We start from the raw sequence: 16,203 nt of genomic DNA on the forward strand, positions 1-16,203 counted from the left end.
AAAGGCACTTTCCACGCCTAGAGAGGGAAGCATCCTCTTACGATCCTCACAGACCGGTGTCCTTTGGGCAGCGTGAGCGGTGCACAGGGGGAGTTAGAGCAGCTACAGACAGAGCAATCCCCAGCCCTGGCACCACCCTGGCCACCCGGGCCCTCTGCGGGGAGGGGGCCACAGGCCTGAGCACAGTGGGGAGAAAAAAAAGGGGAAGAAGGCGAGAAAAAGAGGAGGAGAGTGGAATAGGGGGCAGGACGGTGGGAAGAGCAGGGAGGGAAGGAAGAAAGCAGAAAAAAAAAGGAGGAGAAAGGGGAGGAGATGAAAGGCGAGGGGAGAAGGGAGGATCGGGCGGGAGGAGGAGAGAGGCCGGGGGAGGAGAGGACGGAGGCAGCTCGGCAGAGGGACGGGACGGGACGGGACGGGACGGGACCCCCCGGGCCATGCGCCTCCTGGCCGCGACGCTGGCCGCCCTCCTGGCCACGGCCCCGGCCCCAGGTAAGCGGCGCCGCGGGCAGCCCCGTCCCGGCCGCCGGGCGGCCCCCCTTCCCCTTCCCCTTCCCCTTCCCCGTCCCCTGCGCCTTGCACCGCGCCGCTTTGGCTGCCGGCTCCCCGGGCCCCGCGGTGTGCTGCAGCCCGCCGCCCCGCGCCTCGCCTCGCCTCGGAGCAGGCTCGGGGCTGCTCGCCGCCTTCGCTCCGCGGCCGCGCAGGGCGGGCGGGGGGACTCCGCAGGGCTCCGCGCTGGCGGCGAGCCGGGACTGCGGGGCTCCGCCGCGCCCGCGCCGCGACCAGCCGCTCCCGCCCCGCCGGCCCCCGGGCCGTGTCGGCAGCGCTTGCAACACACCCTTCCCTTCAGGAGCCGGGGGAAACCTTTCCTCCACGTCCCTCCTTCACCCCGCGGGACAATGCTTAGCTGCTCCGTGCAACTGCTAGCGAAGTTGAGGCAAAGGGGGATTGGGCATAATTTCTTCACGGGTGCCTAGATCCCATAGGCATCTCGTGGATGCCTAGGTCACCTGCAAATCCCCCCCCACACACACTAAGACCTTTATGTTTCCAAAATATCAAAGGCCCATTGGCCAGTGTTGTGTTCTGCAGCTTCAAAACGGACACAGAGTCCAGATCTGAACATCAAGGCACAGTGAGGGTTGGGGTGTGTGTGAGGGGGTGCCTGTTCATTCATGGTTAATAGAAGAATTGGATCTGGCTCTCTCCATCAAAGGGGCAGGAGGTGGTGGAGGCAGAGGTCTGGTTCAAGCCCATCTTCAGTGAACGGAGAAGCTTTCTCAGAGAAGGAGCCTATGACTGTGAAAGTTGCAGACACATCCATTCAGCTGAAAACAGCTGGCTGCTTTTGGTGATCTTTCTAGCCAGCTCCTAATTATTTTCATTTAAACAAAGAGTTTTGCTTCTTCCTGGCTCATCTGCTCTTCTTACTTTTTAACTGCTGGAAAGTCATAATAAAGCAGGCCTTGACAGTAACATTGTTCCACAGAACAAACTACACACAGATAAAAGCCACCCCCCATATGCTTCTGGTCATGCAAATCCAAGATTAGAAGATAACTACACTGATGGCATGTCTCTCCCATCCCTTAGCTATCACAGCAGGGGCTGAGAATAAAAGTCCTCTCTGCAACTCAAAAGCTGGCTTGAAGACCCTGCCTGGCAGTCTCCATGGAGGAAGAGGGGCCTATAAGCCTGAACCCAGATTGCAAGCAGTAGGGCACAAGAGCAACTCTCCTCATGTGTGTATCCCCACTGAAATAGCTGTGGTTCATGCACATGAACACAGCGACCCCAAAACTTCCAGTCGAACCTAAGGACCCAGCAATAACTGTTGGGTAACTGCTGCTGTTCCAGCACAGACAGTGGGGATAGCCCTGGTGCAGACAGGTTTCTGGCTGCGGAAAATGGAAGGCTTTAACTCCTGACAGTTGCAGTGAAACAGTTTTGCAATGTAATATGGCAGACAACAGGGTCCAGACCTAGCTAATATATGAAATTGAACCAGTATAAGCAGAAGTTGACTATTTTCACAATAGGATTTTTCAAAACAGGGTTTAGTTTTAGCACTTCCTCTGATACCCTTCCCTAACTTCCAACAGCATGGCAGGTACCACAGAAACAAACAGCTAAAACCCTGGGATGAAGACAATTAAATGAGTTGGTTGCAAATATGAGAGAGACGCATGTTTGATGATTAAGCACACTGCAAAGGAATCCTCAAGTCTTTGACTCACTCTCCTCCCCTTTTCTATAAATAGCTTCCCTTTTCAAGCAGAAGCGAGACTAAACTCTTGTGGTGAGCTCCACCTGAACTGCAACGTCATCCATGCTATCCTGGGAAGGCAGGAGAATAAAAACAGTGATTCCTTGCTTGAGGCAGCAGTCTGAAGTCTAGAAATTCAGTGCTGTGTTGGCACATAAGCCTGTTCTCAAGTTGTGGAGGAGTCTCCTGTCTTGGCAAGAAGCCCATTACATGATTAAACCTCATGTTGGGGCTGAGCCAAAGGCAGCTAAAGACAGAAGAAACATTTCCACTAGTGTCCAGGAACCCTCACTGAGGCTCTTCCTTTCCACATAAGAGGTAGAAGACCTGTTCCTCCACCACTGTTACTGTCCAAAGGCAGTAGTGGGAGGATAGAGTCAAACGGACACCGTTTTTCTGTTTTATACAAAGCATCACCCGACCCTGCTCAGCATAAGATGGGATGAGATAGTGGTAAAAGCATCAGGAAATATCCAAAGCTGCACTCATACAGCTGCACTGATGGGGACCACAGAAGGAAGACAGCACATGCATTTCTCCTGATGAGACAGACCTTCAAGCAACTGGCCCTCTGGAATAAATGGGTTTCCCTACATGAAGGATGCAGAATTTGGTATTTTCTTACAAAAAGGCACATCCCTGGAAGAAAAGTAGAAGTCCTAGGTATAAGATAGCAATGTTTATATGAGTGTAAACAATGCCAAAGGGATCAGATACTCCACAAACCATGCTTCTCTATCGTCTTGCAGAAGCTTCCATCATCAATGTGTCTGAACTCCTCTGTATGTTCTCTTGGGTACTTTTTGGCAAAATGTTCTGCCTAGGTTTGAATTAAGCAATGGTGCTTTTGTCTTTTATTTTGGGATACTGTTCCACTATCAGTCCTAGCCAGCTTTTTCAAACAAGAAGTTTGCATGTCAAGAAAATGACATAATTGTTTTTCTTGAAAGTTTTCATGACATGTTCAGAATTTCAGTAGAAAAACTTGTGTTTTTCATTTACTCAAACCACATTTTTATAAAAGATTTATTAAACATTTATAACAAAAAAATCATGAGAATCCCCAAAGTTTTAAAATCCTAAATGAAACTTATTTCTTATTTTCTGACCAGTACAGCTTCAAAATTCAATCTTATTTTGATGGCAGAGGCAGCCACCTTATCTTCACATCTGCCTGTAAAGCATCAAGGTCATGTAACTCCAGCAAGTAATAACTGAAGTCTCAGGGCTGGGAAGCTTTTGGTGATATTCAGCCTTAACTTTTAATTTCAACATCCTGTTCTACTTGTGTGCTTTCTACAATCCAAAATAATCTTCTGCTTTGGGACTCACATGAATTGTACACAGAAACACACACCATGCACAGATAATTACATCAATAATCTAGACCATTCCTACCAGTGTTTTCTTGAGGAAATTTTAAAAAGAAAACCATTCCTCATACAACATATTTCATTTTTTCCTTCATAAAGAAAAAATAGTGATTACTTGGAAAAAGTACACCAATGAGTAGAGTTTTCTATTGAAGTGACCCAAAATAATTACTATAGTATTAATTTTTAGAGGGTTCTTCTCTCAAAGAACTGCAATGTAACTTCTTTAATTTAGTGCACTTACTTTAAGTAAAGTGATGCAATTTATCACTCCATTGCACAGCTTCACTGGAGCCATAAAACCAGCACCTCTGCCTCCAATACTCCTTCAGAAATGCATGGAAATATTTTACTTGCTTATTTTGAAGATAAGTATATGTTTGTGTTTCAGGAGCTGACGTCAGACAAGAGTTTCTGCCAAAATGCTCATCCCCTTTGTTAACATGTTCCTAGCTGATGTACTGGAAAAGCATTCAGAAATGAAAAATCTGTTCTCCCAGATTTGTAATTCTCATTAGTATTTGAGCACAGTGTACTCACATAACAGGAAGCTTAATATTCACATTTTAGAGGGCATTTCATGCTTTGCAGAGTGTATTGTGGGGAGCCCTTGGTCACTGTTGAAATACGGTTCTCTCTAGTGCATGCCAGCAGACCGTAGATTACACATTACAAGCAATTTAGGGAACACATTGCCACAATATACCATTGGTCAAAAATAGATCAGTCTTTGATATGACTAATAAGAACACTCTTAATGTACATTAGGTAGGAAATAAAAGAGTGTTGATTCTCATACCTCAGAAAATCAGTCAAGCATAAATCAGCTAGGTCAGGAAAGAAAAATCTTTCTGTAACACACAGATATAGACTTCTTTCAGCCTTCATCTATACTGGCTATTGTTAGAAATATAGCAGAGAGACAAACAACTGATCTAAGATAGCTTCATGATGCAGAACAGAAAAAAAAGTCAGAAATGAATGGAAAAATGGGATAACCATTTAGTCCGATATAATCTCATGTCATATTTTGTCAGGTGCACAATGTCAGATTAAATTGAATTTGTAGTCAGAAGGACTAATCTGACAGATTTAATCCAGGCTTCAGATAATCCTTTGATTATAACAAGGAGAATATTACTTGAAACAGATGAAACAGGGAACTGTAAAGTAAGGAGTTGATTTGGGAGAGATAGGGAGGTTAGTAGAGAAAACCATCCTTCAGGGATCCATCTGGGGAACAGTATCATTTAAGGTTTGCACTAATGAAAATAAACATGAGCATGCACACTGAAGGTAGGTGACCTTATCAGGTCACCCTAAAATTGGAATAGCATGTAGGAAAAACTGAGGACCAAGTAACAAAAGTGGAAAGGAACTTAGTAAGGCTAAGTCATGCACCTGGGGGATTAGTAAGAATTTCTTTGATAAACCAGGAACTGAACCATAAATGACAAAGGAGGAAAAACACCCAAGTATATTATTTAATTATAAACTGACATGCAATTCCATACGAAAAAATCATGAAAAGGAAAACTTAACTCTGGGATATATCAGGCAAGGTATTTCTAGTCAAATCTAGGAAGTATCATGTCCATTTCACAGGACACTGAAGAGCTTATTTCTGTCTGTAATTCCTGCCACCCACATTAAAATAAATAAATAAACAAACAAAACTCAACCTGGAACCAATGCAGAAAAGGCCTATTAAGAAGAGTGGGGAAGTGGAGAGCCTAATTTACTGCAGGAGACTAACAGAGCTTGGCTTCTTTAACTCAGCAAAATGAAGGCTGAGAGACCAGATGATTTTTTTCTATATGGAGTCAGGAAGCAAGTGCCAAAGAGAAAAACACTATTTAAACTTAAAGGATAAAGTTGGCACAGGAACAAATGGGCATAAACTGGCTATTAAAACAATTCAGACAGGAAATTATTACAAAGATTCAAGTCACTAGCAGAGTCGGATCACAGAAGAACCTTCCAAAAGCCATTCTGGGCTCTGTTACTCCAAGCTAGTTTTAGACGAAGCTTGTTCAGACTGAGGAAAGATTATGTGATGTCAGGTCTATGACAGCAGGGACATGTTCATTTCAGTCCTATCTTAATAATTAGAGAAAGGATAGCAGAGCAGACTCCTTGAAGAAAGGCCTTACACAATCCTTACCATTCACAGAGGGGCAAAAGGTGTCAGGTTCTAACAGCTTATTAAATTGTCACGCAACGCACTGATGCGGCCAGTTTATCTGCCGTGGACTTACATGCTGGGACAGATTACCATGCTTTTGTGCTGGCATGGAGGATTCTCATGATCCCTATTCTTTCCTTTGCAGATATTTGTGAGGCTTTAAATGTGACGGTCTCTCCAGGACCAACAGTGCGATATGCTGAGGGAGATAATGCTACCCTTTACTGTCACATTTCTCAGAAGAGAAAGACAGACAATTTGCTGGCTGTGCGGTGGGTCTTCGCTGTATCACCTACCCAGGAGTACCTGATGATCAAAATGACTAAGTTTGGGTCTGTCCAGTATTATGGAAATTACAGCCACCATTTTCACAAGCAAAGACTTCGTCTTCTTAAAGAAAAACATGGAACTATGTACAAATTTCTTATTCTAAGCCTTCAGCAAACAGATCAAGGACATTACATATGCAAAGTCCAGGAAATTGGCAAGCACAGGAATAAGTGGACAGCATGGTCAAACGGCACAGCAGCTACCGAAATAAAAGGTGAGAAATCACTGATTTCAATTCAAAATTTTTCTTTTCCCATGACCTCTTTTTTTCCCTCTGTGTCAAGTTCACCCATAAGACACTTGAAGTCAGGTTATTTTTAACTGTTATCTGTGAATCTGAGAAGAAAATCAAATACTCAGCTTCTTTATACACATTACAATTTAAACATTATTCAGTCCCTAATAAAAAGTAAAGAAGTGACAAGACTAGTAGATTTCTAGAAGATAGCCTATTTCTCTTGCCTTTTACCAGAAAGGCAGTAATTAGTACTCTTATATTCAACTACAGGTCTCCAGAATGATGCTAGTGGGAATATGAGTAAAAACTTCTTCACTGTGAGGGTGACAGAGCACTGGAACAGGTTGCCCAGAGAGGTTGTGGAGTCTCCTTCTCTGGAGATATTCAAAACCCGCCTGGATGCAATCCTGTGCAATGTGCTCTAGGTGACCCTGCTTGAGCAGGGGGGTTGGCCTAGATGATCTCCAGAGGTCCCTTCCAACCTCAACCATTCTGTGATTCTGTGAATCTATGTAATAAACAAATGTCATTACTATTTAAATACAAAGCAACAGAAGCAGAGAGAAATTAACTTATTTTCCAAAGAATATGCAGTGGGTCATCCAGAAATAGAAGCTTTATATTTTAGATCTATGTTTTGCCTCTCAGTATGCTCATTGCTTTTACTTCTAGTCTAGAAGTAATTTGTGAGTAGCATTCCTAGTATCACTTCTGTACTTTTGTTTGTACCACTGTAGTCAGAAAGCAGAGCTGGAAAAGCAGTCACCAGCCTGTTTGTTTTGAACTTTAGATAAACAAATGACCAGAGAAGAATGAGGGCTTCTAAACCATAAATCCCAACTTGGAAATGTGCCTTCTCTTTGAGATGGGTCAGCTCAAATCTAATGCTACCACATCCACACGTTCAGAGATAGCTAAAACTGGATTTTAGAGAACAGACTCCTTTGAAGAGATAGCTGTGCTCAGCATCTGTACTGTTAGCACTAGCTGGCAAACAAGCCTTCTGCTTGTGATTTTATAAACAGAAGAGTTGGTTTCCCACAGGGCCTACTCTAAAGATAATGCAGGAAAGCAAGTGTGACCGCTTGGTCTGTGGATCTGGAAATTCAGAGGTCATTCAAATTGAAATTCAAATATTCAGAGGTTCATCCAGCAATCACAGAAAAACTTGTGGGAGGAAACTGTACTTCACTTCATGAAGTTTCCTCCATTGGTTTTGATGCTAAATTTATTGCTGAGTTTAGAACACAAAGGTTATTCCAAATGCTGGAAGATCCTGTTTATCTAACTTATGTTTTGGGGTAAATGGCCCTAGCTCCACTGACTGCAGGCCTTTTCAAGATAAATTCAGACACATATTTATGCAGTCTAAAATCAAAGCACATTCCCTCAAGTGCTAACTTCACTGGTGTCATTAGGGTTTTTGTATCCCTTTTGGATTATATACACATCAGGGAGACACAGGTTACTGTAAAAGATGACCTTTGAGAATGAATGATCTACTCTGGATAGCTCTCAGATGTCACAAGCTTTTGCTTTGATCTGTCAGAGATGCAGGAGTATATGAAAAACAGAATATAACAAAAGATAAATAGCAGCTTCATTTTGACCAGCAATGTTTAAAACTGCCTTGATAAATCATGGCATTAACATAATGTAATTAGCTGCTTATTAGTAGTGATGATGAAAGATACTAATAATAGAGAGCTGAAGTTCAGTTTGGATTAGTAGCAAAGAGCATGGATCAGCTATAAACAACAACAACAAAAAATCCTAATCTAAACTATTTGATTTTATTGTGTCTGCAAAACTTGTCTGGGAAGCCTCTGAGACATTCAAACAGGATTTCCTCTGCTTCCTGTTTGCAGACAGCCAGAAATTATGCAATAAAGCTCTGTCCCCCCCTGCCTGCCTCCCCCAGAAAAGAGTCCATCCCTCTGGCACCCAGACAACAGCTCTGTATCAGCTACGCTTCTTTGCACAGAAGATCAGGGAAGTGGGACTTTACTGAAAACTTCATCAAATTTCATTAGACTCCTAAATACAAATCACCGGAGCATTCAGTACCATGGATCAGAAATGTAATCGGGCAGTAGAATCTCATCAATAATCCATAACCTGGTATCCTAAAAAACTAAAGCCTACCTGATCACACTACCAATTAGTCCCCACCCTTCTGAATCCATGGGCCGATTTTAAGCAGATGTGACAGAAGCATAAAGGTCTTAAAGATGCTAAATTTGTACAAGTCATGTGAAATTGGCTCATGGGGGAGGGAAAGGGAGATAAGATTCCCATTAACTCCCTCACTGGGGGAAAGCTGTGAGCAAAGCAGGTAACTGTTGTTCTTGATCTGCCATGTGACAGGTGACCTCCCATGTCACAGTCAGTACTTAGGGCTCCTTGACATGTCACAAGAGGAGAAGGCCAGTACTAAGGTTACTGCGGAGGGGGGAAGTCACTAGGATATGGGACACAGTATTCATTAGCTTCACATTTCAAAGAACAATTTCTGGTTAGATTTTTGTTGTTGTTTTCACTCTTGTTTTTAAAGGGGGAGGAGTAAGAGCACTAGAGCTCAATATCTCCTGAACTCAGCCATTTTCCATCTCTGGAGAGCATTAAGTTTTACAAGCACTGACCCCATGTTGGGTGGCTGGAGCCAAGACACTGTGGTTAGTCTCTTAACCACATAGGGATATGAAATGAAACTTTATTGTACACATGATTTAGACCTGCAGACTTTGGGCATTAGCCTGCTTGATGCTCAGCAGAAGTTCTTCCCTGCTGTTCATGCTCTTAGCCAGGAACTGGCTCCTCTCCCTATCTCTTTCCCTTTCTCCTCTCTGCATTTGGCCAACTGGAGAGATACAGGAAAGTCAGGAAGGAACTGGGAAGAAGGAGGACTGATCAGTCCATCTGCCTCAGCTTCACATCTTTGGGAAGGGGCAAAATGGCAGCTGATGAAGGGGAGGGAAGCTGGGGCTGTAGTCTCAATCCCCAAAGAACTAGTGGTGCAAATGCTATGCTGGAGGGAAAAGGGGAAGAGAGGCTGAGCCTAAGAGGTGTTGTTACTTCCTACGACATCTGGAACGGGTGAGCAGGGTTAAGCGCTTGGCGCACTGAAGCTTGCAGGCCTACCAGCAGGACTAGAAGGCCACCATACAATCCCAAAGTCTCCTCAGTGGTGGACTACACATTCACCTCCATCCCAGGCTATCACCTCAGAGAGCACCTTGCTCCAAGCACTGACCTCCTCTCTTCTTCCAAGACCCAGGGCTTCTACTTCCCATGTTGAAGCACACTCGACACTCGCTTCTGTCCCCTCCAGAGGATGCAGTCCTAGCTTCTGTCCTCCCTTCACACACTGCTGGCTCTAGGCAACTGCCTGTTTTACCTGAAGCAACAGAATTCCCATTGGAAAGCCAGGCTCACCGCTGCAACTACCCAACAAAAGAGAAGGCTGGATGCCACTGTAAGATGTCAGGAAAATAGACAAAGAGCACAGAGAAGTGAGATTTAAGTACCAGTTTGGGGAAAGAAATTCTGAAGATAACTTGAGGAAAGGGAGCCGAGAGAGGGCCAGATCTGGTGCTAGGAGACAGAGAGAAGCAGTGAAGAAGGAAAGGACTGCTTCATCTAGGGGCTTACACTTATTGACATTTCCCCTCATATCCTCTGCAGCAAACCAGGTAGCCATCTCCAAAAGTAGCACACCAAAAGATAGAGTGGATAACTAGCACATTTCTTGCATGAGGATTTGCAAAATAGACTGATAGATACACTGAAGGAGTGCAGAACAAGTAGCAGGCTCCAGGGGAAAAAAGAAAAAAAGAGAGCAAATCAGAAGCAGGGTCACATTTTATTCTTTATTCAGCCAATTTTGTGTTTTATTTTTTTTCCTGCTCATTTCATAAGCCAGATGAGCAATTTAAAGAGTTTTTTTTCATACACTGAACAACAGAATTTCCTAAATGCCTGTAGTGAAACATATGGATTTATCTAGAGTGCTTGGAAAAGGAATGACATGTTCCAGGTAAGTGGCAGCAGAATAAAAGGCGATCTAAAATTCCTTTCCTCCTTCCCTCCATTGCAAAAAGTCACTGCATCATTCATAGCTGCACAGGTTGATAGCTGGGGGGGGGGGGAGGGGGGGGGTTTCAAATCAATGGTTATTGCAAAGAAGAAAAATGGTAAGTCGACAGTTCAGCCCTTAAATACTTAATTATTTCTTGTTTTCCTGATTTTTAATGCTATTCATGAATACAGAATCAGGGTGGGGACTTGAGACTCATAAATTTGCCTTTCTGAAAGTGTCTGGACAGCTGCATTGCTTTCCTCTGCTTCAAACGTAACCCAAAGCCGAGCAGGAAACTTGAGATAAGAGAGGAAGGCAGGACCACCTGTAGACTAAACATACTGACACAACACCCTGTGGCGATCTGAGGCAGACCTTCGTAAGAAGGGGTATTTCACCTGGATTTAGAATTAGAATAAAGATGCTAGAAGACATCTGAAAAATTACATATATTTAAAGGCCAAAGCAACTTTTTTACTGCTAAAAGGCACTCTATTGGAAACAAAGAACTGCCTTAGCTAGCAGTAAGTTAATGCACTATAAGTATAAAGGACTTACTATGCATGGGAGGGAAGGCAACTCTTTTCACAGTTGTGGTAAAGTCAACAGTTTCCTCAATGGTAATACTTGGGCTTTTCAAGGAAAATTTCCTCCACATTCTGTATTTTACATTATGATTATTGCACTCTTTATTGCAAAGGAATTTAGTTACATTACAGTTAGATCCAGGATTAAAAAAAAGGTGTAATATGACTTGCCTGAAGCATGTGGATACTTAAATTATATACTTCTGCTTTATCAAATAAGGTAACAGTGTTCTAAAACAACACAGATGCTGTCTTATCTAGCATTTTGTTTCAATTAATATGTCTGAAGTTACATCCAAAACCAAGATGGTATCTTTATGCTAAAGCACCAAACGAATTTCTTACAAGTTTGCACATCAAGTGGGTGCAGAAGTAGCATTTAGGTCCCTTTTTTGGTTCACACAGGAGGAGGAGATCACTGTAAGTTAGAAAATTCCAGAGGGAATGGAGAAGGAAGTGTCATTCTGCCTCTTCAAAATCTGAGTACTTGCATGGGAAAGAGAAAAAACTGGCGCAGGTCAGTATGTAGCCTTTGCCAACCACAAAGCATAGCACTATTCCAAGCAAAAGAACTTGCTAAATTATGGCTGGGTTTCTGCTATTTACCGCTATTAGCTTATATCCAGCTTTTGTTATTTGCTAGCAAGTTTGTTGGTGTGAATTTGTGTGGGCCATGAAGAAGTTGCAAATGCATTTTTTGCAACATATATAATTTTTTTCCACAACTCCTATATGTCTATCTATAAATAAGTAGAGATGATCGCAACAATCTGTTTATTGGGAAGTTTAAGCGTCAAGAGTTTTCCTGTAGAACAAATTCTGAATTCCATGAAATATTAGTAGCATGTGACAATCTCCAATGGTAAAAAAGTTGCAAACTACAGGAATGCAAGTTTTTTTTCAAAATGAACAAATGCCTTTTTTTTGAGGGAAGGTATTCCAAAATGCTTGACAAAAATCTTCGTGCGATGTTTTTTTGTAACAAACAAGTAGATTTGTTAAAATATTCAGGGTGAACTTCCCTTCACTACTAAATAGCTGATTTCATTATTCCTGAAAGTAGTTCTATATCCCCTGTGTTAAGTCCATACATCACATCCCTTCAGGACCCTCCTTAATTATTTCCCCTTCCAGTAAGACACTGGTTCTTTAGTGGTTTGCCATGTGAACATCTCTTGGAGGTTCAGACCTCATTGGCAAGCTGGAGAACATCGCCAGACTCCTATTCCACTGCAATGATTGCTAGCAAAAAAAGAGAAAAAGTCAGTGGGTAAGCATAAGTCTAATCTGATGTCATCAAACAAGGTCAGCAGGCATAAACAATCTGACTGGGAAAAGCAGAGAGGGTTTTGAACAGTGATCTGGCAGTCACAGCATTTGGATCCCAATTCTAGGTTGCAAAACTGTTATGACATTGACATTCATCCATTTGCCTATAGCTCTGTCATCTGCTCCACTATGTAAAACAGAGAGGGCGACCCTGTGCAAAAAACTGCAGCTATTTTCTGTCTTTGAATGAGAATGCAGTCATTCAGTCAGCCATTCTTCTCAGCTATAAAGTTGAGCTGGTAGTACTTGAGGTTATGCAGTCTTTCTTCTAATACATTAGGGGAAAAAAAAAAGTCATAGCAAGAGGAATTACTCCAGCTGAGAACTTAAGCTATATAGCACACAACAGTCAATGGCCATTGATGCAGCAGTGACAGAGCAGTTGACATTAGTCAAGATGTTCAGCCTGGCCTGTTTAGATCCTAGGTCTTAACCAAGGACACTGAGCTTAAGTAGATGTGTTCTGTTTCCCAGCTTGAATATGCGCTTCCTGAAGCATTTTTGACAAGCCATATTTTTCTTGCAGATAGGCAGGTATCACATCCACACATCTTTAAAAGGAGTGACATGAAAGGGCAGAACATATAAGCCAGCTTTTGAGGGAAGAAACAACAACAAAAAAACTCAGGAGCAGAACTCTCACTTCGATGTATTATATGGATACTACTGCGGGAACTACAGTTCAGTTCAACCTGTCAAGGGCCATCCACGAGAGCTTTGAAAGGAAGATAAGCTGGACAAAATTAGGGGCCTACAGAATCAGTCCTGAAGTTGGGGAAACACTATCATGATTGCAGGGACTACTTTAGTGCCAAGCATAGCTAGAATGACTTCACTTTTAAAAAAACCTGTGCCTAATGTGGTTGGCTCCAAGTCAGTTCTCAGGAAGCCTTCAGTCGGGTTACTGCTCTTCCACTTTTTTTCTCACCCCCTAAGAGTTTTAGAGAAATAGATTACAGTGCTAAAAAGCCTCTTTAATATGTGTAATTACAGGGAAAAATAAATTCCCGTTCTCTTGAGCAAGAGCTGTTCAGCCATTCTCTCAAAAGTAGTCCATTTTGTGATAGGGATGCAAATTACAGCCACAGAGCCAGAAGTTCTGGGTAACTGAGAACAGAGAGTCAGAATAAAAACAGTAACATACAGCATTAATGGCAGCTTCTTCCCTGTGATGCTCAGACTTTCCCCACAAAGCTGTTATAGACCTGAAAATCACACAGGCACCCTACTCTAAAGCCTTTACTCTTTTAAAGTGTGTTTCTATCCTCTTTTTGTATTTCACTGCATTTAACTTTCCAAGATTGAAGAGTCACACACTGCATCTTCCCAGAATAAGATGCCAACAGAAATGCAGTCTTGTGAGCTATATGGCACTCCTGGCCAAACCAGATGAGATTTGCTGGCAGACACTTCTATAATGACATTTTATAATCAAAGCGTTTTGCCGAAAGGTAATTACCCATGAGATAAAGTAAGATCTTGGTGCACTGAAGTCCAAGGCAGAGCTACCATTTACTTCAAGAGGTCCCAACATTTTATGCCATGTATTTTCTGTCATCATGTCTTCCTTGTTTTTTCTTTTTCCCAGTGATTTCACCAAGAGCTTCAGATGATCCCACTTTCAAGAAAAACCATGAAGCTTGGAAGTTTTTTGAAGGTAAAGATGTAAAGATCCACCTAGCATTACTGGTTGCACACAAGACAAATGTTAGTTCAGTCCAAAACTACAGTACAACTAAAGTGTCCCAATCAGGCCCAGTTTTGCTAGTTCCTGTACAAACTCAGGCCTTGCCTCAGAAAGCATTTGACAAAGTACAAAGAGTGTTGGAGAAAAAAGAATATAAGGCTTCCGCTGCAGTTTCTCATACATGCATTAAGGTCAATGGGGAAATAACCCTTGTCTGGCTAATAGTGCAATGCAGACCCTTATCCACAAAGGTGCTGAGCACGTCTGAAGCACTCCGTGCTCCCAGTAGCCTTAGAAACTGCTCACTGAACACAATCAGCACTGCAAGAGCATCTTTAAGCTCCCTTGAGTTTCAAGGCAAGCAGTATTTTTAGATTAGTGAACATCTGTTACAGGAGACTGAAATGCAGAACCTGCCCTCAGATGGGATTCCCTCCTCCCCCTGCCCCAATCTGAAGTGCCAGCACAGCTGGTTGCAGTCACCCCACTGCCCTGCTTGCCAGGTGGGAGAATTCACTTGTAGGCTTGCCTTGACTCTGTGGGAAGCCTGGCTGTTTAGACCACAGTTTACAAACTATATTGTTTTACTGTCGTAAAGAGAGAGAGGTTGTAAATAAAACACAGAACTGTAGGTCAGGGGTCTAGTTCCAGCATTGCTGTTTTCTACAACACCACTTGACCTCTGAGGCTTAGTTTCTTCTTCGTAAAGCAGGGAAGAAGCCAGTATACCTCCCTAAGGATATTTCAAGACATTAATGGGTAGAGCATCCTTAAACAGAGTACTCTATTTAGAGTTCTAGAAAAGACAGAAATAAGTCATTAAAAATTTCTTCTCCTTCTGTATAAAATATTCTCTCTTGATCTGCAGTGGTGAAACTGCTGTCAGCTTCAGGGGTAATGTGTTAGGCTCCTGATTGAAAGCCATAAAAGGAGGATACTGAGGCTGTAGGTTGAAAAAGGGAAGAAAAAAAAGGAAAAGGAAAAAAAATTCAAGCCAGTGCTACTGCCAGAAGAAGCAGTCACAGCCTTCCTTTCTCCTTCCCCAGCCACTCAGCACTTCCAGATCTTCCCCCCGCCCTCCCTTTTTATTTTTTATAAAACAGCACAGCTGTTTGAACTGGGGAAATGATCCAGCTGAAGCTCTTTTGCTTTTTTGATAGCCCCACCAAAAAAACAAAGATCAGCTCTCCCCTCCCCACCAAGCTCCCCTGGAACTACACCTATTAGCATTTTTGAAGACTTTACCCAAATTTTAAACTGAGCAGGACAGCATATGAAAGTTTCAAGAGGGTTAAATGACTTTTGAAATGTTACCCTAAATCTTTTGGGCAGAGGTCTATTTAGGTCCTGCACACAAAACTTTTTCCTGTCCTGTAAGCATGAAGCATACAGCCACAACATTGAGTCTAATCTGTGCTTGGCTTTCAGATCTGTATGTGTATGCAGTGTTTGTGTGTTCAATAGGAATCATCAGCGTCCTCCTTTTTACACTTGTCATTCTCTGTCAATCACTTCTAAACAAGAGGAGATCCGCAGGTAAGTGAAATGTAATTCTTGCTGACTGTGGGACTCTTGCCAGAGAGGGAGAAGGGGAAAAGGAGAACGCAGCAAATGCAGGAAGGAAAAATATCTCCTTGCCTCGATTTTAAATAAAAGCAACAAAATTATTGGTAGGAAAGATCATTTAATTTCTGCCAGGAAAATGGATTTTTTCCTCCACAGAATAATTAAACAAAGCACTTTGCTTCTTTTGAATAGCTATTTCATTTTCAAAACCTTTCAGCTTTTCATAAACGTAAACCCAAGATTGCTGGAACATTTTTCAAAGACAGGTGATGTATCATTAAATTGAATTCTGACCAGATATAGTTAACATTTTGCATGAGTGTCATATATTCTGCAGACATGTTTAGAGGGGCTTCAAAGAGGTTTGCTTCTATTATGTTTTCTTACTCCTTCTTGAATAGCTGTCAATATTCTGGGGGAAGTTGGGGGGGAGGGAGGGAGCTATTACCTCTCTCATTTATGGCATTCTTTGGGCCTAAAGTATCATCTCATGATTCAGATGTGCATTTTCATAATAATATTTCAAGATCAAGGATTACCATTTCAATCTTCTCTTCCTCAGAGAGG

The 16,203-nt window shown here is 42.5% G+C and overlaps 1 protein-coding gene across 1 annotated transcript in view; it reads left to right on the top strand.

Moving 5' to 3' along the window:
• The first annotated feature begins 434 nt into the window (after positions 1–434).
• Positions 435–16,203, top strand: part of VSTM4 (V-set and transmembrane domain containing 4) — a 39,195-nt gene continuing 23,426 nt past the window's right edge. The window contains exons 1-4 of the mRNA XM_026076872.1: positions 435–489; positions 5,967–6,365; positions 13,972–14,040; positions 15,499–15,606. Of these exons, the coding sequence (XP_025932657.1) occupies positions 435–489; positions 5,967–6,365; positions 13,972–14,040; positions 15,499–15,606 (631 nt within the window). The remainder of the gene's footprint in view (positions 490–5,966; positions 6,366–13,971; positions 14,041–15,498; positions 15,607–16,203) is intronic.

Source organism: Apteryx rowi, unplaced genomic scaffold, assembly GCF_003343035.1.
Source record: "Apteryx rowi isolate R43461 unplaced genomic scaffold, aptRow1 scaffold_440, whole genome shotgun sequence".
Lineage (NCBI taxonomy): Eukaryota > Metazoa > Chordata > Aves > Apterygiformes > Apterygidae > Apteryx > Apteryx rowi.